This window comes from Oryzias latipes, chromosome 5, assembly GCF_002234675.1.
Source record: "Oryzias latipes chromosome 5, ASM223467v1".
NCBI lineage: Eukaryota > Metazoa > Chordata > Actinopteri > Beloniformes > Adrianichthyidae > Oryzias > Oryzias latipes.
In genome coordinates, this window is record NC_019863.2 from 10,577,162 (window position 1) to 10,603,309 (window position 26,148).

General features: G+C 37.9%; 1 protein-coding gene across 1 annotated transcript in view; it reads right to left on the reverse strand.

The window, feature by feature from the left end:
- Window positions 1-26,148, reverse strand: part of LOC101162282 (kinesin heavy chain) — a 77,367-nt gene that overhangs the window by 28,633 nt on the left and 22,586 nt on the right. The window contains exons 3-15 of the mRNA XM_023954895.1: window positions 23,482-23,555; window positions 23,032-23,136; window positions 22,617-22,665; window positions 21,695-21,750; window positions 19,670-19,757; window positions 19,346-19,470; window positions 16,201-16,305; window positions 13,760-13,908; window positions 12,321-12,469; window positions 8,757-8,977; window positions 7,821-7,889; window positions 4,881-5,087; window positions 258-404 (exon numbers count right to left, since the gene is read on the reverse strand). Coding sequence (XP_023810663.1) covers window positions 258-404; window positions 4,881-5,087; window positions 7,821-7,889; window positions 8,757-8,977; window positions 12,321-12,469; window positions 13,760-13,908; window positions 16,201-16,305; window positions 19,346-19,470; window positions 19,670-19,757; window positions 21,695-21,750; window positions 22,617-22,665; window positions 23,032-23,136; window positions 23,482-23,555 — 1,544 coding nt within the window. The remainder of the gene's footprint in view (window positions 1-257; window positions 405-4,880; window positions 5,088-7,820; window positions 7,890-8,756; window positions 8,978-12,320; window positions 12,470-13,759; window positions 13,909-16,200; window positions 16,306-19,345; window positions 19,471-19,669; window positions 19,758-21,694; window positions 21,751-22,616; window positions 22,666-23,031; window positions 23,137-23,481; window positions 23,556-26,148) is intronic.

Consider the following 26,148-nt stretch of genomic DNA (forward strand, 5'->3'; position numbering starts at 1 on the left):
AGATCGTAGCAGATTGTGTCACGCTCCACTAAAGTGGGTGGTGGAGCGAGAAAACAAATCTAAGATCGCATAGAGATTTCAGAGAAAAAAATGTCTATACACCATGCACACAATCTCCAAGATGAAGGTGAAAAAGAACAATGAGAAAAACTGATGTTTTATATCAGTATCTTTCAATTTACAATTTTTTCCCCTCCTGTGTCAACCTCTCAGGTTAGATTTCAGGATTTCTAATTTCTAGCTTCTCTTTCACTCACCAGCTTGATTTCCTTGTTTCCAACAATGGTGCTGAACTCTCGCAGGTCCTTCATTAGTCCGTTTATAATTTCTATGATGCGTTTCCTTTGCTGAGAACTTACTTCCTGGATATGAGAGAGCTCTGCCTCTACAGCAATGAGGTGAGCCTGTTGTAGGAGAGGAAACAAGTGGGGGAGTCATGAAAGGAAAAGAGGGAGGTATTCAGGGTGCCAAGGAGGCATAAAATAAAATAAAGTACAGGATGAGCCTTCACAAAATGTATTCTTTAAATTATAGTTTACTTGCTGCAATGCTAGAAGAACAAGTAAAAATGTCTTGTCCAGCTCCCAATTAAAGACGTTTATAAAGTATAAAGTATTCATCTTTATCTTCCCTCCATCCTTCTCGTGCACACCAAACACCCTAATTTTTTCCTTAAATATACCCATCATCCTCCTCTGTAGTCTTACTCTAGACCTCCTTCAAGGTAGCTCCAACCTCATTTTTTTTACCAATATCATCACTGTTTTTCCTTTCAACAAATCATTTCAATTTTTGTGTTACTCTATGTTACGTATGAAAAGTGCTGATTGATTTGATCTGCCTCCCTGCTTTAATCTCCAAAACATCTGCCATGATCTGTTTCTCTGATGGATTAATTCCTGATCTCATTCATTCTTTCAAAAAGAACCTCAGCATCTTCAGCTTTGCCAGCTTTGAGTCTCTAACCCACAACATGGCTGCTTTCACTGCTGTCTTCTACACCTTATCTTTCAATCTTGATGACACTTTTTTTGTCACTCATCACACCTGACACCTTCCAACACCCACTCCGACCTGCTTGCACACGCCTCTTCACCTCTTTCCCACACTATCAGCAAGTGCTGAAATTTCACAAAGCTGAAAAACCAACATTTGATCTGAAGAGCATGGCACTGGTAACTGTATATCCTTTAAATCTGCATTCAAGAAAAGTACCTTGCACGAAAGAATGCTCAATTTTGTTACCTATTTGCATTTCACTGTAAAGAGAACACTTTAACATCATTATCACCCAGGAAAACCAAGAAGCAATACATAAAGCTCATAAAATCACCAACCAATATACTGCTGAGATAAGAACTGACTGAATCTGTGCTGGAGAAAACATGTGAAAGAGATCAGGAAGTCTGAGCAAAATAGGTTTCCATTATTGCTAAGAGCGCCTCTGATGCAGCAAAGATAATGCTGGTTTATTTTCCACAGAAGGTAATATATTTTCAAAAGTTTGTTATTGTATCTACATAGTGTTTCACATTTTTTTAAAGAATTCTGTAATATTAACATTTGAAAAACATATTATTTTTAATTTGACGACATTAATTTGACAGTGACTGTGAGATACTTAAGCACTGCTTTTGAAATACATAAAAAACATGTTACTAAAAACAAAACAAAAAATCTGTCAAATTTTCTCAATTTTTTTACCACTTTTTACAGTAAACCTTTTATTTCTGTTTATTAAAGATGATTAGATAATTAGGCAAATGGTACATATTTTCTTCAACCTTTGGAGTTCCTTTAACTTTCCCAATCATGGCTAAAGCTGTTGCTTGCTCTGTCCAGTATAAATGCCTCTATTATAAAACCTGCTGTTAGGAGCAGAACTCCCACTGGTTTACCTCTGTTCTGTTTCCCAAGGCTGCTCTTCTTTCTCCTCTTCCTCATTAAAGACTTTCTCCCTGAGGCTTTCAATAGAAAAAACAGGTTCTCTATTTCTTCATTGACTCAAGTCTATTTCTATTTTGTTAAGCACTTTTGAAGGCTTCTGTGTTGTTTGAAGGATGTATTTAGGGGGGTTTAGTTTCTCCATTTTTTTTAAATGCAAAGGAGTTGAATTTGGTCTTTAAAAATTTATGAGGAGTTGCTGATGAAGCTGTTAGGGTGATAACCGAAGTCATTCAAGGTTATAAAGAAACATGCCAATGAAGGAAATAATAAAGTCAAAGGAATAGATAAATAAAAATAAAAGACTAGAAAGAAAGAAGTGATGCATTTACTGAACCACAACTATGTTTTGGGTCAGATCTGCAAAATTTGCACATGTATGAGCAGACATTTTTTAATTTAAGGTATTTACAAAATACACTGCAGGCAGTTTACAGATGTAGTGAAATGGAGGGTGTACAATTACGTTTAAAACCATTAGGTTCAAAGTTTTAATTAAAACTAAATTGGGGTGAACAAGAGCAGCCAGCAGCAGCAGCAGAGGGAACGCTGACAAAACCCAGTCTGGGGATCAAGGAGACAATTTTCAGTGAGTCAGAGCTGAGATGTACAGGGGGCAGCTGAACCCAACACCCCAAACCAAGCGTAGACATAACCTCGACTGCAAACAAAAAATCACCACTATCTCTGAAAGCCCTCAATTAAATTCAGACTTATACAGTGGGGCAAAAAAAGTATTCAGTCAGCCTCAAATTAGGCAAGTTCCCCCTCTTCAAAAGATGAGAGAAGTCTTTAATTTTATTGACCTGCACGAGGCTGGGAAGACTGAATCTGCAATAGGTAAGCAGCTTGATGTGAAGAAATCAACTGCGGGAGCAATTATTAGAAGATGGAAGACGTGCAAAACCTCTGACATTCTCCCTCAATCTGGGGCTCCATGCAAGATCTCACCCTGTGGGGATCAGAATGATCACAAGAATGGAGAGCAAAAATCTCAGAATCACACACCTAGTAAATCTTTTAAACTGGGATAAATTGCACAACTGGTGGCTGACTAAATAGTTGTTTGCCATAATGTATGCCACTGCATTAAATGAGTCCAGCTTTCATTTGTGAAAAGCTGGATGCATTGAGTCTGATTTACTAAATAGTTAAAAAATTGCCCGCGCATGCAAATGATGAACATAGACTGCATTTGTAGCTTATATACTAAGACCAGCTGTGCAAGGTATAACTGGTGCAAACAGCAGCACTTAAAAATATTTGCACATTTAACCATGCAAAAAAATTCAAACAGCTGAATTCTATGGAGCTCTTGAAGGAGACCTGACAACTATGAGGTGAGTGCTGATTTTTCCAGCATGAGCTTTGAGCTGGGAGGTTCAGGCAATTGCGGCCCTCACTTGACTTTGTATCTGCACTGATGGCGGTCAATAACTCCCCCCTAAAAGGGATCAAAGTTTGAGTACAAGCAGTGGCTGATGCTCTCATCAGTGTCCCCAGGGCCCAGCGGTCAGAGCTTCAAGGAGAAGAGGGCATTTTCTCAGAATCGTCTGTTTGCATTTGAGCTGCATTTACATTAATGGTCTGCGTCCACAGTATTTTGCAAATGCGTGGAATCAAGTCAGTGAATCAAGTGTAAGGTGGTTTTGTGCATGCTGTCCAATTTGTGCATTTTATCCTGTTGTGCCGCTGTTGTGCATCCTTGGAAAGGCTTCTAAAATGGGTTGTTAAAAACATTTTACACAGATTGTTTTCAAATATATCTTAATGATCATATGTTAAATCCATGTATGTCAGGTTCTTCCCCAGTGCCATCCTGGAATGCCACCGTGCCAAAACCACCCAAAAATATTAGTATAATTGGCAAACATAATGAATCTCAACTTTGTTGACCTCAAAAACATTTCTGTTATATATATTGAAAATAATTTTGGCTCAAGGACTGAGTCTTGTGGGAGTCCATATAAAATTATATCTAAATTAGAATCTACATTATAATTGGTTACATAGTGAACCCGGTTATCCAAGTAACTTCTCATAATCGCAGTGGGACACTAAACCAGTCGACATCAAGTTCAGTCTTTTCAGTCCTAGCAAGTTATAGTTGTGTTAAAGAATAATCATAAGTGAAACGTTTTGAATAAACCTATAAACAGAGCTACACACATTTGTCTGTAATCACTAGATTCTAAAGTGTAATTTCAGACTTGCAGGAGTTGCTGTAGCTATCCTAATGTTTTCTAAATTCACACTAGAAACTGGACACCACATTGATCTTAGAGATAAAGTCAAAAATATAGTTTTTATGTGCATCTGGAGAACTTTTCTCTACCAGGACTTCCCACCACAGATTACTGAACTATATATCATCTAGATTGGGGATGTTGATTTTCTGTACATACTGACAAAGAGCCAATAAGCATCCACCTCTTCGCTTTTTTTCTTTGTTCCATTTTTCAGCCGAAGATTTCAGCCGAAGCTAAAGCCCATTTTACTTTTGCTTTAAACAGCAATACTCATCAATCAAGGAGTTTACTGCGCCCTGGAGTCAGAATAAGCGCTCGACAAACAGGCCTGCTTTAAGCTGACAAATGATACTTGATACAACAATGCACTAAGTGCTGATTTACACCTTAACTGCTGTGTCTTTATCTTTAAATAACAGTAAGATTAAACAGCATTTCTCCATATAAAATAAATCAAAGCATTATGGAAAAAAAGAAAACTGTTATTGTCAGGCAAATTAATAAATTAGAAAACCCTCTTTGACCGCATTGACTACAGTGATTTTCCTATGGAAGAACATTTTGCATTAACATGACCTGCTGCTCTTTATCATTACACAAAATGTAGATTTTTGTCTTTTGATTATTTCTGTTCCAACATTGACTCACTTGGTATATTTTTTAAAAAATGTCCTAAATCTTACTCACCATCTTTTTTGCAAGTTCCTCAGCCAGGAGTTTGTTCTGCACACTTTTCTCCTCAACTTCTAGGCTCTTCTGATCATAGTTTAATGCCAGCTCCTCCAGGGCCTGAAGGACCTCCTTCACCTCCGCCTTGGCAGATTCGTTTTCTGTCTGCAGCTTGCCGAGCTCGTACTGCACCTTCTCGCTGTCACCCCTGGATGATGCTAAAAGCTGGAGATACAGAGACGCAGCTTTAAACGGTGTGAAAGAAAAACACAGTTCAAAGTAGAGGAAGAGACAGTCGACAGGAGAGCCTTCTATTGTATTCACACAACACACTTTAAATGGATCGAAATGTTGTTTATTTTCTCCCCCGTGTTAACAGACCCTGCCACAGCATGGAAGCAGAACTGAAAATATTAAAAACTTGTCAAATGTTTATGTTTTGTGTTTATAATACAGCTTGGTATTAAAACAGAGATTGCTGCAGCATGTTATGGGCTATATCCCTTCATTTAACTGTTTTTCCTCTGAAACTACAGACACACTAGCATCTGAGGTGGATTCAAAAACGTTTATTCCTGAACATGCATTTATCATGGTGTTCACATTGGATGAGCCGGAAGGATCTTCTCCTTTATCTTTTTCTACTAACTCGTAGCAAATGTGAAATGTTTAAGCGGTGTGAATCTGGTGAATCTTGCTCCAGGTATTTTCTATCACAGCTCTATTCCCATACATGATAGACTATACTTTATGTCATTCCGGCTGGACATAAATCAGAATTCTTAATTTCTCCTCCATGCATCCTTTCAGTGCGCGTTCAATGTGCATATGTAGAGCCTGGAAATGATCTTAAAAATATGCATAGCTACGCGTGAATGCGAGAAGATTGAAAGCGGAAGCATTGGCACCGACCTGGACTGCAGCAGCAAAGTGAAGCAACATATATGCTGATCGTCACAATGTGTTAAATAAATAATCAGATCAGAGAGAAAGTTCACCTCCTACCACTTGTTTTTGTCCAGATGATGAAGCAAAGGTTTATTTTAAAGAAGCCAGCGCAGTGATACAAAACATTTAAGATATGTGACTTATTTATTAGGTGTGGGATTATCACTGTGGATGATCACTTTTTATACCATGGTCCGGGTGAATACTCGATTCTGATTGGCTGCTGGGTGTGTATTAAAACCTGATACGCCGAATCTTTACTGCAGCGGTGATGCGGCGCGACGCGGACTATATGCTTTTGTAAGTGACCATGGTATAAGCGGGTTAATGGCCTTCTTAGTGTGCGTTATTACTTTTCAACGCACTTCGCGGAAGGAATCAGGCTTTGCGTCGGATGGTTCAGGCTTCCACGGCGTACGTTAAAAAGTAATAACGCACACTTCGTCGGCCATTAACCCGCTTATACCATGGTCCGGGTGAATACTCGATTCTGATTGGCTGCTGGGTGTGCGTTAAAAAGTGATATCCCACAGGATAACCGCATGGTGAAAAAAGAAGTTCCAGTCACCTTGCTTAAATGTTTTGTTCATCATTTGGACAAAAACAAGCGGTAAGAGGTGAACTTTCTCTCAAAACTGATGCTTTATTCAACCCATTGGAAAGGTCAACATATATCACTTTATATCGCTGACCAACCAGGCTTCCACGGCGTGCGTTAAAAAGTGATAACACTTTGTCAGCCATTAACCCTTACTTCATGCACACCCAGCGGCCAATCAGAATCGAGTATTCACCCGTACCATGGTATAATTAAATGTAATTGATTTAAATGCAGTTTAGGGCAGCTCCAGTTTTGATTACATCTTTGTAATTTCGCATAATATGCAAGCAAAGGCCATCAAACGTATAAAAAAAGAAATCCTTACACGTACAATAAAGAAGCTAAAGGTTTGATATAATGTTCTTTCTTTGAAAGGAGTAATGCTGCTGCCTTCTGGATGAGTTCAAATTTGCACATGCAATCTGCAGTCAATCATCTTTTACACGCATAATGATGACTTTTACTGTCCTCAGTAAATATGTTACATGTGAGTGTTTGTGAGGCTTATTTGAAGTGGTTGCCAGGAGAAATCTTCCTCAGTACCAAGGCAGCATTGATGAGGTCTGCAATATTAAAACTGATTAAGACTTTTGAAAATGTGTTATTTTTGAAAATACAATACAATGTTTGACAGATAATTAAACAAAACACATCTGCACAAACAACTTCCACACTGCAACATGATTGCGATGACATAAGCTTGCAGCTACAAGCTCCTAAACACCTTGCTCCTTACCTACCTCCTGAATATATTCAAGATCAGGCATCAGATTTCTGACAGACTACTAAAGATGATCTGAATGTGTTTCACAGACAAATAAATAATCTGCAAAGTTTGAAAAATAATGAGAAAAATACAAAAAATGTTCTAAACACAAGCATTAGAGATGAATAATATAAGGAGGAATTAGCTTTTAATTAGGAGAAACAGCTTCCAAACTTTGGCTTAGTTTTGTTAAAAAATAGTAAAAATATATAAAGGACAAATAATGACATTGTTTAATAAATCACAAGCAGATGTGTCTCAGTTATTAAATGTAATAAAAATTCTCTGCTAAGTTAAAGATTAAATGAAAGACCCAAAGCTTGGAGAACTTATAGTATTTATAATACATTCAGCCAGGAAACAGCATCTGCATAGATTTATATGGGCCTAATGCCAAAAAGGGTTTTTATTTGCTTTTATTTTGAGCAGCTAAAGGATTTTTTTTTTACAATGTTAAACCTCAGATGATTAAATAGCACCAGTTCAAGTCCTGACTCTTAGATCTCAGGGGAAAGATGATAAACTCTTCATGGATGGTTTAAGATTCAACTATCACTTTATTTGGCCCATTCACAGTAGCTGTTGCTCGCTGTGAACCGTTTGACCAAAGCAATCAAAGGATGTAAAAACCAGGATCTTTTACCTCCTCCTGGTTGAGCATCTGCTCCTTCAGCTTCTCCACCATCTGGCTCTGGTTGTTGATCTCATCATCCTATAGCGAGAGGAAAACACATGAGGGTTTTTTCCTGCCAAATGCATAGTTGTAAATGTGCTGATACAGTGAAATAACCTATTATAATTGCATCTCATGATTAAAATGTTGTATTACAACCAAATACATTATATTAAAAATTTCAGTTTTTGTTTCATAGTTTGTAGCTACTGTCTGCATGATTGAAGCCATTTTTTAGGACATAGTTTCTACAGAGCGGCAGGAATTCGTCTCTACATTGGGGGCAGGACTCCCCTGTTACGGAGCAGAGCAGGGAGTTTTATGTCCAACCCATTGTATTTTCTGCATCACAAAAAAGCTTTTTCAAACTGTACTTTTTGCCTGCTACTGATTCACAACATTTTGAAAAATGTAAATTTAAGCTTAATCTTCTTTATATATGTCCTCCATCATCAGAAAAATGTCATGAGAAACTGTTAAAAACACCAAAACACGATTTTCTTCAGTTGGTCTTTAACTTAGAAATTACATAACTGAGTTGTTCTTCAGAAACACTGGCAATGTATTACACAGAGGTAATTAAGCCCATACAAGTGTTGCCTAGCATCTGCATCCATACACCAAGATATGTGTAAAAATGTTCAAAAGTTGGTGTCATGCTGCTTGTGCATGCTTTATATGAAAGAACTGGTAACATGACACAATTGAGAGCAAGATATGTGCAAAGATCTTGTACAGTCAGATATTTTAAAGCTGGGTCTTCCCTAGAGCTGCTACATTAGTTGCTTAACTACATTATTCTCTGAATAAAACATTTCTGATGATGTTCTTTTGTATTCACGTGTGTATACTTCTACGATTTCCCACCCATGGTGTGCAATTAGCAATGCTGCATTCATTCATCACCTTATCATCCAGCTGCTTGTACAGTTTACGAATCTCCTCCTCGTACTTTTGCCGCTCCTCATCGGAGATGTGAACCACAATGGAGGAGGCTATGGAGCAGGAACTGCAGAGACTGCAGGGGCTGCATGCATCAAGAGCCGCCTCCTCTGGATCTGCTGTCATGTAGGGGGTGTCCTCGGATTCTGCTTCACTTAGCTTTTCCAGCACAATAGTATTCTCACCTAGAGACAAAAGATACAATATTGAGTAGAAATAATCTTTTTATTTGATTACTAATTCAAATCATTTCATTAATGTCAATCAAATCAGCTCCCATGATGACATGAAACATTTGGTGTCTATTTCAAACTCTCTTATACACTGTGTCATGACTTGTTTGTCCATCAGAAAAGCATTGTGTTTGCTCTCAGTGTAACCCTCAACATGACTTACACTGTGATCTGCTACAGTAAAACTGAGATCAATATGCCATAAAAGGCTCAGAAAAATGATTCTCCTAGGTTTGAAGCTCTTCTTCATCTTTATGATTGCACTGTATAAACAGAGAAGAGCATCTCTGATTTAACACAGCAATCAGTTGCTCTCGGTCCAATCATTTCTGTTATTTATGTTCTCTTTGGCGACCTGCTGTGTTCCGGCCCAGCTTCACACTTCTATTCTTGTACCCTTTGTTAAATTATCAGCTCAGCTTCGGGGCTTTTACATGGCCTCAGTGCATCCACTTTCTCAAAAAAGCTGTTTTTCCTTCTTGTTATTGTTAGGTTTACTTTAGGTTAGGTTTAAACAAGAGAGTTTTTTTTTTACTTTCTGCTCCATGATGCAACATTGTGTGCACTTGAACAGTTCCCTCTTTTTCTCTTTGTTGTTAAAAACAATAAACGAAGCTCTCTTTGTCAGCTCAGATGAGTCCTAACTTTTAAACCAAAAGCACATTATATTGTAAAGTTGTTGTGAAGCTTAAAACAAAGTACCAAATCGCAGCACCAGATGTTTCTATTTCTAGGAGAAGTAATCATCAAAACCAGCAGCCATAAAAAACCTGCTTACAAATGTACACAGATGTTTTGCTGTCTGTTGCCCACTGCAGAAGAAACCTACTAAAAAGTACAGCTTATTGGTTTAAGACCCACTCCAAGGAAAGTTGTGTTTTTGGTGTTTTTAACATGTTCTTGTGATGTATGTAAAAAGAAAAAGTTACACTCAAATTGCATTTCTGAGTATTTCTTTATCAAGTTATTGGGAATCAGGAAAAAATTAAAACACTCAGTTTGAAAAAGCCTGTAGCAGTGATGTAGGTGCTAAAGTTAGAGGATCATAAGCTCCCTGTTCCGATCCATTCTGATGCATCCACTTCCAGACAAATAGATCCATGTATGTCTTCATTTCCGTTTCAGCTGGAAGCTAGAGAGGGAGTGTAAACAAAGAGCTCTCCGCAACAGGGTAGGTAAAGGGGGGTGAGGTTGCTCTGCTCCAACAGTCCCGCCCACAACTCAGAGGTGAATTACTGCCGCTCTGCAGAAACGTCACAAGTTTTTAAAAATTTTGGCTAAAAACAGTATCATCATAATTAAAGGACCACTGGGAACTCTTTGAAAATAGACCAAAGATGATGGGAGTGGATCTTTAAAGAATAGAATATACCTCCATAATATTTATATGCATACATTTTAGTTAACCTTAAACAAAGAGGTCAATGGCATCCCCTCAAATGGAGGGTCTGGCCAGAGGTGTAGAGCAATAGGTAGAACAGTAGCAAGGAGATGGGGGTAAGGGTGTTGTCAAAATGATGTATTAGGAAATTAAAAGCACTGACTTGTGAGAGTATAAGAGTTCAGATAAAAGCGTGTGTGCGTGTAGTTGTGTGTATATGTGTGATTGGGGAAACTACTTATTTCCCCTTATTTTTGATAAACGAACAAACAAAGGGGTTACAACATGTTAAAGCAGGTCAGCTGCTCAAGGAGCTGACTTTAGAAGAAAAATTCAATGCACAGCCTAAATGTCAACTGGTCATTACCACTGAGGGGCCTGACATTTGAAATACCAATCAGTGTGAGATTGATTTCGGTTCAGGTGAATACTCTTACCCTAATTAAGAGTAAAAGTATATGCACAAGGCCGCACTTCGTTTTTTTTTTCTAGGTGTGATTAGCTTTTGTTGCTTCGAGAATTATTTAAACACTGGAATTCATAAAACACAAACTGTACCACATTGGGTTCTTTCCCTAAAACGAGACAGCAAATCAATTATGGAAAGTTTAAAGGTCTACAGAAATTGCATGAAAACAGCCAGCAGGCAGCATCTGTGATTTTTGGGCACAGGTTCAGCCAGACTGCTCGGCTCCCTTATTCCGATAAATCCAAAGACTTTTTGAAAGGTTTTCCGAAGCAGATCAAACCGGGTTACATCTGCAATTACGTGGAAAGAAATGTAATGCATTCAGGCAGGTGAGATAAAGGGAAAGCAACCTACATACATATAAGTGATTGCAGCAGAAATGTGTGATTTTTTTTCCATATATACTACATAGATGCGGGTAAATCTTCCCATCCTTTTTCATTTTAAAAAGCAAGATTTAGGGCCGACCCTGAGAGAAAATCATAGAAACAGTTGGTAAATTAAGAAATTTAAAGCAATATTAAAGAACAAAACATCTCAAATATGTTGCGAGAGACAATATTTGAAGATGTAGACATTTGTTAACCCTTATTTATTTTAAATTTAAGTGAATTTTTAATTGTTAATATAATTTAATGAGTGTTACTCAAGTTTTTGTATAAATTGTCTGTTATAGTCTTTTTATGTGTTTTTACAAGAACGATTTGGATCTTTTCAGTAACAGCTAAAAACAGAAGGTAGTTTTAATGATGGTCAAAAAAAAGCTTCAAAAATTAGGGAATCTATGTTTCAAGATTTAAATTTTGTTTAAAAACTAGAATCCTTCAGGTAAGCCATGGGGAACTAATACAAACTGATGCTATTACTACTTATTACATGCTTAACATCTCCCGTAATAGCTACATTTAATTCACACATTTCTTTAAAATAATCAGATATTTTAACAAAAATAGCTCATTCTGACAGGCCTAACACCCCCTGAGTGTTTGAGAAGTGTCAGGAGACCAAACATCTGCTTTAATGTGGGGGAAGAGATAAGGCTCTGTGGGATTAGAGGGATTTCCCCATTGGATATCTTGAATTGACAGGATAATGACTGGAGTGACATGGAGGGGGGGTTTAGGCATCACCAGAGGCAACTTCCAACTGTCTGACCTATAAAATCATCGTATCTTTACTTTTCAGCCTTCTTACCTTAGCTTTTTTTTAAATGAAATGCAAAAAAATGGTCACAGTGCATGTTTTGAATTTGCTTGCTTCCGATGTTTGTGTTTCTTCCAGACACTAGTTATCCCAGAGGCTTCCTGCACCATCATGACAGAAAACGCAAACTTCTAATGGTCCTGACAATAAGCAGTAAAACTGTCAGTCCGTATGAGTAGTTTCCTTCAGAGTACTGCTTATAGAGTGTTGGACAGTTGGCATGATATCCCTTTAAATATTACCGTTCTTCCAGCGGTTCAGCTCAGCCTCCAGTTTCTGAATAGTCTCCTTCATCATCCTGCTCCTCTCTTTCTCCTTTTCATACTTCTTCTTCCACTGCTCTGCTGTGAGCTCCAGATTCACTGTGACTGTATTTCTAATGGTCTTGGCTCTATTTGACAGACACGTTGACGAGAAGGAGGAAAAAAAGGGAAAGAAATAGCATAGGGTGGACAGAAAGAAGATACAGAAGGATGGAAGAAAAAGAGAAGTGAGCACACAGAGGCACCGACTGAAAACTGCACAAACCCTGGCTTCTGACTGAAAATGGGCTTGCATCTCATTAATTGGTATGCAAATTGGGTTTTTGCCAGCTGTGTTTGGTGGTTCGTGGAGAGGGAGGAAGGTACAGGGCCAAAAAACGCACCAGTCTGAAACATTAGAATGCAGAAAAACTGCAGTGGCACAATTTGTAAGAGCACAGTCTATGTACTGGGACTGTTGACTAAACCTCAAACAAAACACCAAATGATGGCTTCCCAAAGTTTGGACGTTCATGGCATGATTTATAGTGGAAATCCTCTAATTTCACACTCCAGTGGCATAAAACTATCTGTTCATATTAAACCTAATCCTAAGTTGTTTTAAAATGTCAAACCCATGAACTGTATGTATATTCCAACCAGTAAGTACCTGCTAGTACCAAGAAGGCAAAATCTCACAGACTTCTACTGAGAAATAAACAGCTATTACTCTGTCATTATATTTGTCAGAATAACCATTCCCGCTCAACCTTTTTTTTAAAATATTCTTCACAATCCTATTTTTTTTTATAATTTATTGCAAGTTTTTCAAGTTATAAACTTCCTTAATAAAATGATGTGGTCTCATGTAAAACGTTTCATTGACAAATTCTCCCACGGTTGCTGTCAGTGGTAGGGGTGTGGCCTTCCAACAAGCTCACTCCTGATTGGTGAGAGAGGTTGCCATAGAAATGTTGACTCAGACCAACTCACCAATCACTGCTTATTGATGACGTCTGGGAACAACACCGTGAAAAACATTTTTTTATAAAACGCGTCTGAATTGACTTTGCTAGCAAAAACATATTTTCAGAAAAATGCTGAAAAATATTTTTAACAGGTTTTAAAAAACTGCTCGAATCCAATCCAACCCAATCCATGTAAAGAGATATTTTGCTAAATAAAGCTATTTATACAGTAGTGACTCTGAAAACAAAAGTCCAAAGTAATCTTTGTTTTATCTTTGATCCCGCTGAGTGTCCCTGAGAGAAAAAAGGTGTTCATGAAAGCCGAGAAAATGAAACCAGTTAAAATAGAAAAATTCTGATTACAGCTGCAGCACAAAATTCATCTGAATGAAGATCTTTAAGAGCAAATTTGGGCTGTTCCAGTAACAAGAAGCTGAGTATGCAGCATTTCATGACTACTGTGCACATTACCTTTGGCCAAACATCAAGGTGGATTTGGTCTCTGTGTCATTGTAGCTGGAGGGAGAGCAGCAGATAAACATGGTGGTGCGACAGTTTCCGCCCAGCGAGTCCTGTAGGATGCGAGTCATTTTGCTGTCACGGTACGGCACGTGGGATTTCTACGGGGAGATTAAAAAAAAAAGACAGAAGAGAGGGAATTTAAGAGAGCAAGAAAAAAAGAGGAAAAAAAGGCAGAGGGCTGGATTACAGAAGCTCAAGGATCTTTTGAATTGCTGTGCCACTTTGGCTTTCTTTGAAATCTGCATTGTTAGCATCCACAGAGAGTGATGAAAAGAAAAAAAAGATTGTTCCCTTCCTGCCACATCCTTGAGTTTTAACCTCTTAAATGTCTTCAAAAAGACAATCACTTTGCTCAGCAAGCCACATATAAATACTCATTAATCTTTTGAAAGATCGCTGCGACATTTACAATTTGTCAGCCTTTCCATTAGGTCTATGAGGAGCTCCCAGAGCTCTCAGAGTTACATAATGGGAGATGGTGGATGCTCTAATTATAATGATGGGGCTTGGGAGGATCACAGAGCGGGTCGAACAGATCATATAACCAGCTGCAGGAGCTCGGAGAATTATGGATGAAAGAGGGACCAAAAAAGCAGCCGGCGAGGCTCTGCAACATCCATCCAACACCTCCACGAACAGAGGTAGTCAATGCGGAAGAATTCAAGGATTCATCCGTTTTTCCCCAGTAATTTTTGATGAGGTCACCTACAAAGGATTGGGATCATCCTATGAATCAAGGCCTCACCTTGATTCATAGGAAACTTACTGGAGTAAGTTTCTGCATAAATTCTACTTTCAAAATGGAAAAATGTTATCATATCTCATCAATGTGAACATAATGAACAGATATGATTAAGTTACAGCCCCTTTGATCTCATCTTCTACCAGAGGACATGAGCCAAAGACCACAACCAAGTAAGCTGGACACAAGCTGTTTTGGGCTGCTTCTCTAACCGGGAAACTATTCGATGCTTGCAAAGATTTAAAACATTGTTTTTAGACATTGAAGACATTTGACCAGGTTTTACGTCAGCACAGTAAAGAGCATTTTGTCTTATCAAGAGAGAGGACTTAGAAAAAAAGGAATAATGAGTCTAAATCATTTTGGTCCGTACTCTTCACAATGGAAAAATTTTGATTTAAGACTCAAATAAATCTCAGTTTTTACTGTAATTTTTGTTTTAATTTTAAGGATGTTATTTTAAAGTTCAATAAATGTTAACAAGTTATACTTGCCATCCTTTTGGAAACAGAAATTCTGATTTATGTTGTAAGAATAAGAGCTAGTGTTACATTTTGTAAAAATTTATTCAGAATTGGCCAAATTGTACTAAGATGGTTTTTTCATTTTGTTCACATTTTCTTCTAAAGCACTAGTTTTTGTCACTGTAATACAAATGAACTACAATTAGGTACATAGAAACAAAAAATTTACTTAGAAATAGCAATATACAGTATATGCTTCTTATTGGGCTGTACATTTGTAATTAATATATCAGTTAGTATTTTTAGCTAATGTTTCCCTTTTTGAATACTTTGAGTGGAATTCCTTGTTTCTAGATTTTTATATCTTATTTTACATTTCTTGTTAGGTAAATGACTTGCTACATGGACAGATCATTTACTACTTTCAAGTAATTTTTGTCATGGTGCCTCTGTCAGCCCCGCCCCCTCTGCTCTGCTCTGCTCCCGACTCCACCAGCTGTGACCAATTCACCCTAATCACCCTGCTGTTCAAAAGGAGACCCAGCTCCATAACTCAATGCCAGTTCGTTGCCCCTTATGGTGACTACGCCTGGTCTCAGTCTCGCTCATGTTTTCGCAATCCAAGCCTGGTCTCGCAACTAACGTTATTCTTCCTGTCTCAGGATTCCTGCCCTCGAGTGTCACCTGTGTGGAAGTCAGTTCGAGCCACTCCTGCTTTCATCTGGAAACGCCACGCTCCGCTAGCCGCGCTACTACCTTCAGCCACGCCTCAAGCTTCGCTCCCCTTCATACCACCACCAAGCTACTGCCATCTTCCTGGAAGGAAAATATAAATCCTTACTTACCTCTCACCTACCTGTGTCCTCATTCTGGGTTCCAGCACCTGGGTCTGTCGCTCCTCCGAATCATGACAATTTTGTTCTTAAAATTTTCCTATTTTTAGGCTACATCTTTTTGCAGCATTTGGGTTCGTAAATGCACTGTATGTCTCTCTTTGACACAAAGGCATTAGTTCTGCATGTTTTTCTTTTTGAAAAGTGTATTTTTTTTTTTCAAATGAGCAAGTATTGCATTGGCCAAAGGGAAAACTATGCTAACCCACACAGATATGTATACTGTCACACTGTAATAATTATTTAGGACATTTGAGTTGTTCAGTAGCAAGAATTAAAACCTTTTTTTACCGTTCCTTCTGCTAAGGCTGAGATGACGTTCCCAAGAGCTGACAGGGACTTGTTGATGTTCTTGGCCTCATCCAGTACGGCTCCCTCTGCACCTGTTTTACTGACCTGACACAGATACACACACAGCAGAAATTAGTTCATAAAGCAAGATCCAGAAGGGATTTTTGCTCCCAACTGTATTTTCTTTTCTAATCTGTGAGCCACAAAAACAGAATGCAGAATTCCCTAAACATCTCCAAAAAGTGGCGATTGCTTTCTTGGAGGAACACGCCAAGAGCCAACCCTGTCATGTCACTAGCACAATATCGAAAAAGCTCTTTCATAAGTACTTGAGACGAAACAATGAAAATATTTATGACCTTTTTTCTGTGTCAATACCCTGGCCTTGTAATAATATGTCTATTGAAAAAGATCTGGGTTTAAAAAGGTGCTTGAGATTTACCTGCTGTTCTACAACAAAGATGTGAGCCAGCAGGCGAGCTGACTGTCATTTTTTTTTCCTCATCACATACATATTTTTATTCATTAATGATTAACAGAAGTATGCCCCTGATATATATGTATATTCGCATCAACAATACCTTTAAGTGGAACGTTTTGTCAGTTTTTTTCCAACCCTTGGTTTGCTCTAGATTACTTATATTGTTACTGTTTTTTTTGTTTCGGTTTGAATGTGTTGAAAGAAAGCTTTTGGGCAACTTTAATAAGGAAGGTTTACATCACCTCCAGGTACCCTGGTTTCTCATGTCATCTACACGACACTCATCAATTAGGCCTTCACTTTTTACCAATAGCTAAATTGTCTGGCTTTTTCTTTTCTATTTTTGCCTATATATTAATGGACAGTTTTTCAGCTCCTCCACCGTGTTCTCCACCTGGAGCAGTGCTTTGGAATGGTCTGGTACCCTCATCAGCATCCAGGCTCTGGGAGGTTTAATCATCTGTGGTCTTTATCCATCCCACGCACAGAAAAACGTCATCTGCCCAGAGCCTAACCACCAAAGATTATGGACTTAGTCTTGCACATCTGTCTTTAGCACAAATAAATCTTTACTGGCTTTCCTTAGATCTCCCCCTTACTGCAATATAATCTTCTTGAATTACTCTGGTGCTTGAAAATACCAGATCAATAATGTTTGACTAATTCATAAATTATTAGATTATTACTTGGCATAACTATATCTGTTGTTATGCCAAAAAAGGCCAAATGAAACTGTTCATTCAACACAGATTTTTTTTTCATAACTAGGAAACTGCATGTTCTGTTAGCCTCAAAGACTTGGTCAACCTGAACCGTGACATAGAGCTGCAAGCCACATAAATAGAAAAATGTGTGGTTTCAGCAGAATACAAATGATCTTAAAAATGACTTGTTCAGTTTTATAAGATGAAGATAAATTTTGGAAAAAAACAACTTAATTGGCATTATTTTTTAATGGTATAGAAATCTTTCAAAAGTTTTAAAGTCCCCCTCCAATGAAAATCATGTTTTTTTAAATGTACATGTGGCGTATTTCTAATGAAAGGGAATAAATGTATTAAAAAACATCAGTTTTGCATTTTTAAGTATTTCACTCATGCAAGACATGGCTTGCAGAGAGGCGGGCTCTAAGGCGGGGCTACTCAGCTCAGCACCAATGCCCCCCCATGTATAGATTTTGGAAACAGAGGCTTGAAAAATGAAACATGGCTTTTTAAGACATTAAGTTTGTGGGATTTTGGTTAAAAACTTCCTTCTCATAATTAAAACACCACTGGGAATGTTCATATTAAATAAATGGCATGGGGGACTTTAAGGAAATAAACATTTCTGGGAAACCATAATCCTGTAAATTATCATGGTCAACTATAGATCCTGCTGCATTTATAGAATATTTTTGACAATGATTCTCATTCAAAAGGTGAAACGGTCAACACTATTACTGCCTTGGGATCCAATTATTTACAAGATAATGAGGAGCTTAAATGCAGAGTAAGAGAGTGGTCTTCAAAGCCTTCTCTGAAGTTTGCAAAAAAAAAAAGCCATCCAGATCACTCTTCTGAAACATGTTTCATACTAGAGCTAAAGACGTTGCTGCAGCGGAACTGTTTCATTGTTCCCCAGGGATTGACCAACACAACATACAAATGCACCATCAGCATTTATTAGCTAAAAAGCCCAGCCATCAGCATCTGTCCAAACAATTTTAGGCTCTGCATCTCTCAGCAAACAGTCTTCCATGTTTTACTTCCATGCCGTTGACATAAGGCAAATGATAAAAGTCAGCACAGTAAAAAAGAGATTTAAAAAAAAGAAAATAATTGATTATTTGTGGTTGCTAACATATTTTCTTTATTAAAGTTATGTCCCAGTCCGATCATCTTTTGATCTATTGTGAAAACGTTCCCATTGGTCTTTTAATTCTGAGTATGCTGTTCTTAGACAAAATCAATAACCTGTTGTTTTCTGGGACAGAGCAGAGAGTTTCTGCATTAGAAATGCAGTTCATTAGAGTTCATTAGAAATTCACCTCTGAGTTGTGGGCGGAACCGTTAAATCAGAGCAACCCCGCTCCCCTTTACCTTACCTTACCTGGAGCGGAGCAGGGAGCTTGTGGCCCTCTCAGCGAATTTTCTACGTCACAAATAAGCTTTTTGTCAAACTGTGTTTTTTCGTCTGCTCCTGATTCACAAGGATCTTAATAATAAAATACTAAGAAATGCAATTTTACGCTTAATTTTCATAATATATGTCCTCCATCATCGGAACATGTTAAAAACACCAAAATTAGCATTTTAGGTAAAGTGCTTCATTAAAAAGCTGCACTGAGAAATCAATGGAATACATTCAAAGTTGGCAAAAAATGACCTGCCAGACTAAAACAAAATACGAGTTGCTTCTGTCTGTGAGGCTGATCTGTTTTGTACCACAGAGTGTATTGATACTCAAGTGCAGTGACAAAAAGGAAATGCATTCAAAATACATAAATATGGATGCTTAATGCATTGTTTATCTGTCTCTTTGATGTCTGAAAACAGCATTTCTAAAAGCGACATTTGATCTCCTTATTTCAAAGACATTTCATCATAGAATGTGGTGTATTTATGTTAAAAAAACAACTATTGATTGACATTTTAAAAAAGAAAATGTTCCTGCTCATCCTACCTTCTCACTACCAGCCAGGTCAACTAGATACAGCTTCCCACTTAGCTTCTGCTCTGTCTCCACATTTTCCTGTTTGATGTTTATCAGGAAGATGCTGTGACTGCGGGAACTGTGCTCATTCATGTCTGGAAAGAAGAAGAGAGGCAAACAGAGAAGTCTTTATTCAAAATTTCATTCAAATCCTGTTTCCACAAACAGATAAAACCTGTCCTTCGCCAATCCCTCTTTCCGCTCACTTGATCATTAACCTGTGAAAAGCTTCAGACATGAAGTATCTGACAGTGTAAGCGACAGAACAAGAGGATGATCAACGACGAGACTCACTCGTGACAGCAACGTGGCGGTTGGCCTTTCCCTCATCTATCACATCCATCACGTCCTCCGGGCATGTGACGAAGCGTTCAGTACATCCCTCCAAAAAACAAACGCATGAGCACATTTTAAGGTATGTTACAGAGAAAATGGTTTATTAGCAATTGGAGAAAAAGTGCTGCAAAGACAAGCTGCAACACCAAACACTGACATGCAGAGAAGCATTCTAGATGTGTTAAACACTGGGACCATATCTGTTTTTTCCATTCAGTTTAGACTCAAAAGCCTAAAGAATAGTTATACCATAATGCAATAACTATATTTAAGACCCACTCCAATCATCTTTTAGATTATTTGAAGTTTTCCCAGTGGTCTTTTAATTATGATTAAGCTGTTTTCGGCCAAAATTAAAAACTCATGTTTTTTTAAGAGGAGTCAATCAGAAATTCGGCTCTGAGTTGTGGGCGGGACAGTTGGCGTGGAAGTAAGCCTCTGCTGATATCTCATTATCCCTTTGTTTACACTCTCTCCACATAAAATCCCAAGCTAACATTAGTGATGCAACAAAAATGGCGATCAATATTGGAGCAATCCAGCCGTACAGTGTTGAGCCAGATACCAGCTCAGATGAGGAAAAGAAAGAGGTTCATGGATCTATTTGTCTGCAAGTGGAGGCATCAGAATGGAGTGGAAGAGGGAGGCTTTGGTTCGCCCGTTTCAGTTGCTGTGTCACAAATGAGAGCTTTTTCAAATGGCCGGTTTGGATCTGCTCCTGGTTTCTCCCGATTAAACAAAAATGTCCAGATAAACACAGTTTTAGTCATAAATTATTTTATATATGTCCTCCATCATGAGAAAATGCTAAAAGAACATCAAAAACACGATTTTCATGGGAGTGGGTCTTTAAACATCACTAAAAACAGTAAAAGTGTAAATCTGTTGGATCTTAATGCTGTATTGTGGTCCTGAGATGTTTTTAGGTATATTTATTAAAAAAAGAATGGGGGGGGGGGGGGGGTTGCAGTCAGCATAATCAGATGTTTAATTGCAGAAAAAGGTTGATGAAAAGTAAGCTATAATAAAACAATATAATTTGTTTTTCTGTTTTCCCTCGTAGACTGTCCTGCTCTGAAAGATCTTCTTGATCAGTCTAGTAGAGTTGCTCTAAACCTCATGTAAAGGATCAAAGAAGGAATGCGTTAGTTTGTTGCGTCATGACTTCTAAATATGAAATAATGTGGATTCAGAGAGATATTATACACAGTCTGACTGTCTTATGATAACAATTTTTGTTTATTAAACATTAATTGCAAGCAATCGGTAAGTGGAATCTAGAGTCAGAACAAAATAGAATAAAGCTTCTTACATTTCTCAATTTTATCTTTAAGTCTCAACTTAAGACCTTTCTGTTGTCTTTGCTCAAAATCTCGTTATTTTATTTAATATACTTTTATTTCTTTTCCATAGTAATTTATTTTTAATTTCTTTTTATGCTGCCAAACGCTTCAAAGCACTAAAAATTGGTTTGTGAACAAAAGCTTATAATAAATGATGCTGCCTTCCTTACCTAATAAGCATCATCTTTGTTGGTTAGTGGATTACCTTATTGTTTTAGACTTTGGTTGAACTAAAACATGTATGAAATAGAAACTGTATTGTCACTTTGCGTAACTGTGAAAAATGTCTCTACATTTGATGACTTTAGCAGCTTCTAAAATTCAATTACCTTCCGGCACAATTGGTAGTGATACGCAGCATAAAATACCTGTAATTGCTGGTAAAATGATCAATAAAGCTAAGAAAATGAGCATTGGACGGGTAAAATTCTCCATCACGGTAAAGCCCTCTCAAGGTTGAAACTTAGATTCAATTTAATGGCATGAAATGTCATTTACTTTTATTCTTAAAAAACGAGCCCCTCCACTTTCAGTGGTTGAACAATGCCTTTGACACACACACACAACATCGGTACTGGATTCATCATTCAAACACGCTACCAAGAGGAATGACTCAAAAATGTCATAAAAAATGACTCACCTTCACATAAGGAACTCTGTATTTGTCTTCGTGCACTGACAGGTTGATTTTTGTAACTGCGGTGACATGAGGGAAAATAAAAAACACGACAGGACGTGATTTTACCTAAAGCATTACACATGTGTTTTGAGTGTGTGTGTGTGAATTTATAGAAAAGTAACGTTAATGTGATCTGACGATATTCCATTCAGATTTGTTAGTCAGCTTCTATTATTTGCAGAATTCTAATAATATTCTCTACTTTAATAAGGATTTTTTCACAGTCATCAGCAGTAAGAGCATGTTTCTCTACACTCTGACCATGTTGATGATAATTCAATCTTTACACGTTTTGAAGACTGTGTTCTCACTGTCAGTGTGTGCGTGTTTTATAACCCTACAGAAGTATTTTTCCCCTCTCAAAATTTTGTTTTCTTCGCTGCTTCACTTCGTCTTGTTTGCTGTTGACACTTTTGTTGTTCATACTCTAAATGCAAATCAGACTCAGAGAACTCTCTTGAATGCTGATAGAGCATCTTTTTTACTCATGTTTCCAGTCCCATTTGATTTGTAATCACATGGTCGATGTGCACTCTCAATTAGAGCCTCTCCATCTTTTTTATTTTATTAATACTTCTAAGAAATAGGAGCTTTAGTGTTGTGCTAAACAACTGAAAACACAGAGTTATGTGGGCTGACAGGCAAAAGTATTACCTTTGTCTTTTGTTTTTATTTCATTTTGTCTCAATAAAAGTATTTTAGAAAGTTTTTATGATAATATAGCTTTGAAAAATCACAGCTGAAGCATTACATCAACTCTAATAGTTCCCTTTAATTCGAAAAATGCCACTTTTGGCCTCCAAAAATTCTATGAAAACTCTACAAATGTGACTTATTACTCAATTCTGATTCATGTTTTCATATCTTCAGTGCATAAACATACCATCGAGCAGGTCACGGATTTTATCCATGTAGATTTCAAAGTAGGAGACCTGCAGCAATAGAAAAACTTGTAAAAAAACTATGAACAGCTGGTGTTTCCCAGGGTGACAGATACGGATTCTAACACAGATTGATGAGAGGGATGGGAAAAGCACAAAATGCAAAAAGAGGTAGCAGTGATCTGTCCTCCTGCAGGCATAATTTTATCATTATTCATTAATAAGACTGTACCATGAAGAAGAAAAATACTGCTCGTTAATTTCATATGATATGATGACTCATTGGATTGAATTTAAAGTTCAATTAGGAAAAATCCATAAGAAACACATGCTCCAGTAAAAAAAAAAAAAAAAAACATCAGCATCTGTGTTTGTGACATAAACAACCGCAAAAAAATAAATAAAATCCAAACAAACCTTTATGTGGAACTCTAAATTCTCATCCATGGCAAATATATGATCGAAAATGTCTTCTGCAATCCGGGGTATGATTCCCATTTCCTGGGGATCATGAAGGTTCCCCTGTTGGGAAATTGAGAAGAGATAAGAATGTGTGAGCGAAAAATAGAATAAATGCAGACATGGAGATGAATTAAACAGATGGAATAATATCATAAAGGAGACCAGAGGTGGTTTTTTCACTTGAATTTTTTTTTTTTTTCCAGAGACGGATTTGCGAAGGAGACAAGCTCCCACACAACTCTGAGAGTGAAAGATAAACGGTGATGGCTGTGATGGAGGTGGATGCACTGTCATGGGGGCAGAAGAGAAGATAAAAACTACAGGGGAAAAAATGCATGCGTAGCCGGGTGCATGGGGGTTCCACAACCGAAGGCCTGGCGTTTGAATTATTCAGAAATACAGTACCTCCATAGTGTGTGTTTTTCCCGAGGAGGTCTGCCCATAGGCGAAAATGGTCCCATTATATCCACCCAGAACATCTTAAAATCAGAGAAGAAAGGAGCATGAAAGACTGGAAAAATGAATCATACTCGAACTAAAAGTGTCTGAATATTCAGTTTTTATTCAAGCTGGTGTCGATATCAAACAGAAAAAAAAAATACAGTTTTTTTACCCTTATATAAACTGTTTGAATGCAGTTTTTAAGCTTGAGTAAGTGCAGAACAGTCCCCGTGGTTCCACACAATAAACATCAACTAAGATGAGAGGTCTCTCTGAGAGGTCCCTCCATTCATTTGGAGTCAGAGCCTAAAACACACTACGGTACCTGCTGAGGTGATAAACAGCCATATTGCTGAAAGTCCTATTGCTGACCCTGGCCAATAAACCCCCTGCAGTAAATGTCAAACATGGATAAAGAAAGGCATATCACCATGAAAGGGCAACTGCCACAGGTGAGCAGACCACCAAATAATCAGAAAGCCTCTGCGCAGAACCCTGATGCTGCTCTTCTAGGTTTGCCGCTGCTGACCGCAGCCCGACAGCTGGAGGCCGAGCAGCTGTCAGACACACCGGTCAGAGTGAGACCAAAACAGCATGAATGAATAAAGAAGATCAGATTGCCAAAAAAAGAAAATAGAAAAAAAAGAAAAGCAGTGCTGCAGAGGAAGAAAGACACTGAAGCATCGCAAAAGGGGAGAGCACAAGAAGGAGAGCCAGAGAGACCTTAAAGGAGAGAAAGAGTGAACATGTGTCTCCTGAGCATTTGCTCTCTGGTCCTAGCTTCTTTCTCTGTTAGTCTTTTTCTAAAGACACAATCAAATGTCATTTTTTCATTTTGCTAAATGCCAACTTTTAATTTAACCCATCTTCCATTTTCATTTTGTCCCTCCTGGTAGCTTCACACTCTATAAGTAATCTCTCCTACAGAAATCGATCTTTTCCAGACACCATCTAGAAGCGATTCAGCAGAACTGCACACTTTAAAAGGAAAAGGGATGAGATCTTAACAGGGAAAAATATTGAGAATATGTTCAGGAAAGAAAACGAGCCTGAGGGCTCGATTGTGAATGATGCTGTTCCAGAGCTTTCTCAGCTTAAACTGTGTTCTCAATCATTAAAAACCTTCGCCAATGAAAATTGTGTTTTTAACATGTTGTAGTGGCGTTTTCCTCATGATGGAAGACATCTATGAAGAAAAATAAGCCTAAAATTGCATTTGGAGCATTTCTTCATTCAAATTGTGATGATTCAGGAGCAGACAAAAAATGGTGGTGGAAAAAGAGCCTATTTGTGACATAAAAGATGCATGTTACAAGCTCCCTGCATCCACTTGGGGATGACTACATCCATGTACACCTTGATTTTTTATGCCTGAGCTGGTGCTGTATCTGACTCAAAGCTGTACGGCTGGACAGCTCCTATATTGCTGCCATTTTTGTTGCACCACTAATGTTAGGTTGGGGGTTTGAAGGCTGTGAGTGCTGTGAGTGTAGGTACGGTAACGTTTGTTTTAGCTGCATCTGGCAGTTACAGGGATTTTGAATACACTAACACAGCAAACCTGGCTAATGTTTAGCGTGTTTCAAACAAGTTGTAGAGATACTAAGTCTGACTGGCTGATTGATTTATCTCTGACTCTTTTATTAATGCTCTTTATATCTCAGTGGGCATTAAATGTGACAAAAGTAAACAAATGGACCATTCATTGGTGTTGCGCCTTTTAACCCTTGTGCTATCCTAGGCAATTTTCCATTGGGAGTTGGGTCATCTGGACCACACAAGACAGTGCGCTGAACCTTTTTTCTTCAATAATATGTGATCTTTACTGGTGTCCATGGATTACATGAAATCCTCTCCACCTTTATCCACCTTTGTCATGGTAGGGAGAACACGTCAATGTACGGGTGGGGTCATTTGACCCCACAAGATAGCACAAGGGATAAACCGGTGCACCGTACAGTGCAAAAATATGGTGAAATTGTAGCATTTGAGCAAGCTAACTGGAAACATCTCATTAAAGATTTATTGAACAAATAAAAAAATGTGTGTTGAAAATACAAAATACAAACATACATGATAATGTGTGCTGAATACTAAATTCTGAGTACAAATTTGTCAACTGTTAATACTGAATATGACCTACAATTAAAAAAAAGTTGTCAGTCATATTTTCTTTATGTGAGAATGGGGGACAGATTCTTTAAATGATCATTAAGCAGCAGTGTCACAACAAAAACACTGTCATCTGTTTGTAGAGTTGATATTTGATCCCACTCATGGTTTTAGCTCTAATTATTTACATGTCTCTGAAGTATTTAACTGTACAACCGTCATTTAAATTTTTGTAGCATTTTTAGTCACAGCTTCCCATTTCATGAAAATAAAAAAACGCATCAATATAAAACAACAGCTAGTCAAGGTCATCCGTCTTAGTGAAGGGAAATACGGTAAATCCTCTCATGATTCCTGCTGCCTGGAAGAAGCTATTACTGCTTCATGCATCAGTGGCTGAGCTCTGAATTGACAAAACCAACGTGGAGATCCTGATGGGTTCAATAAAGCAAAATACTGACTTTTTTTTCACTCAGGAAATGTGTCACTCATGCATCCTGCAGAAAAGTGGCAGGGCAT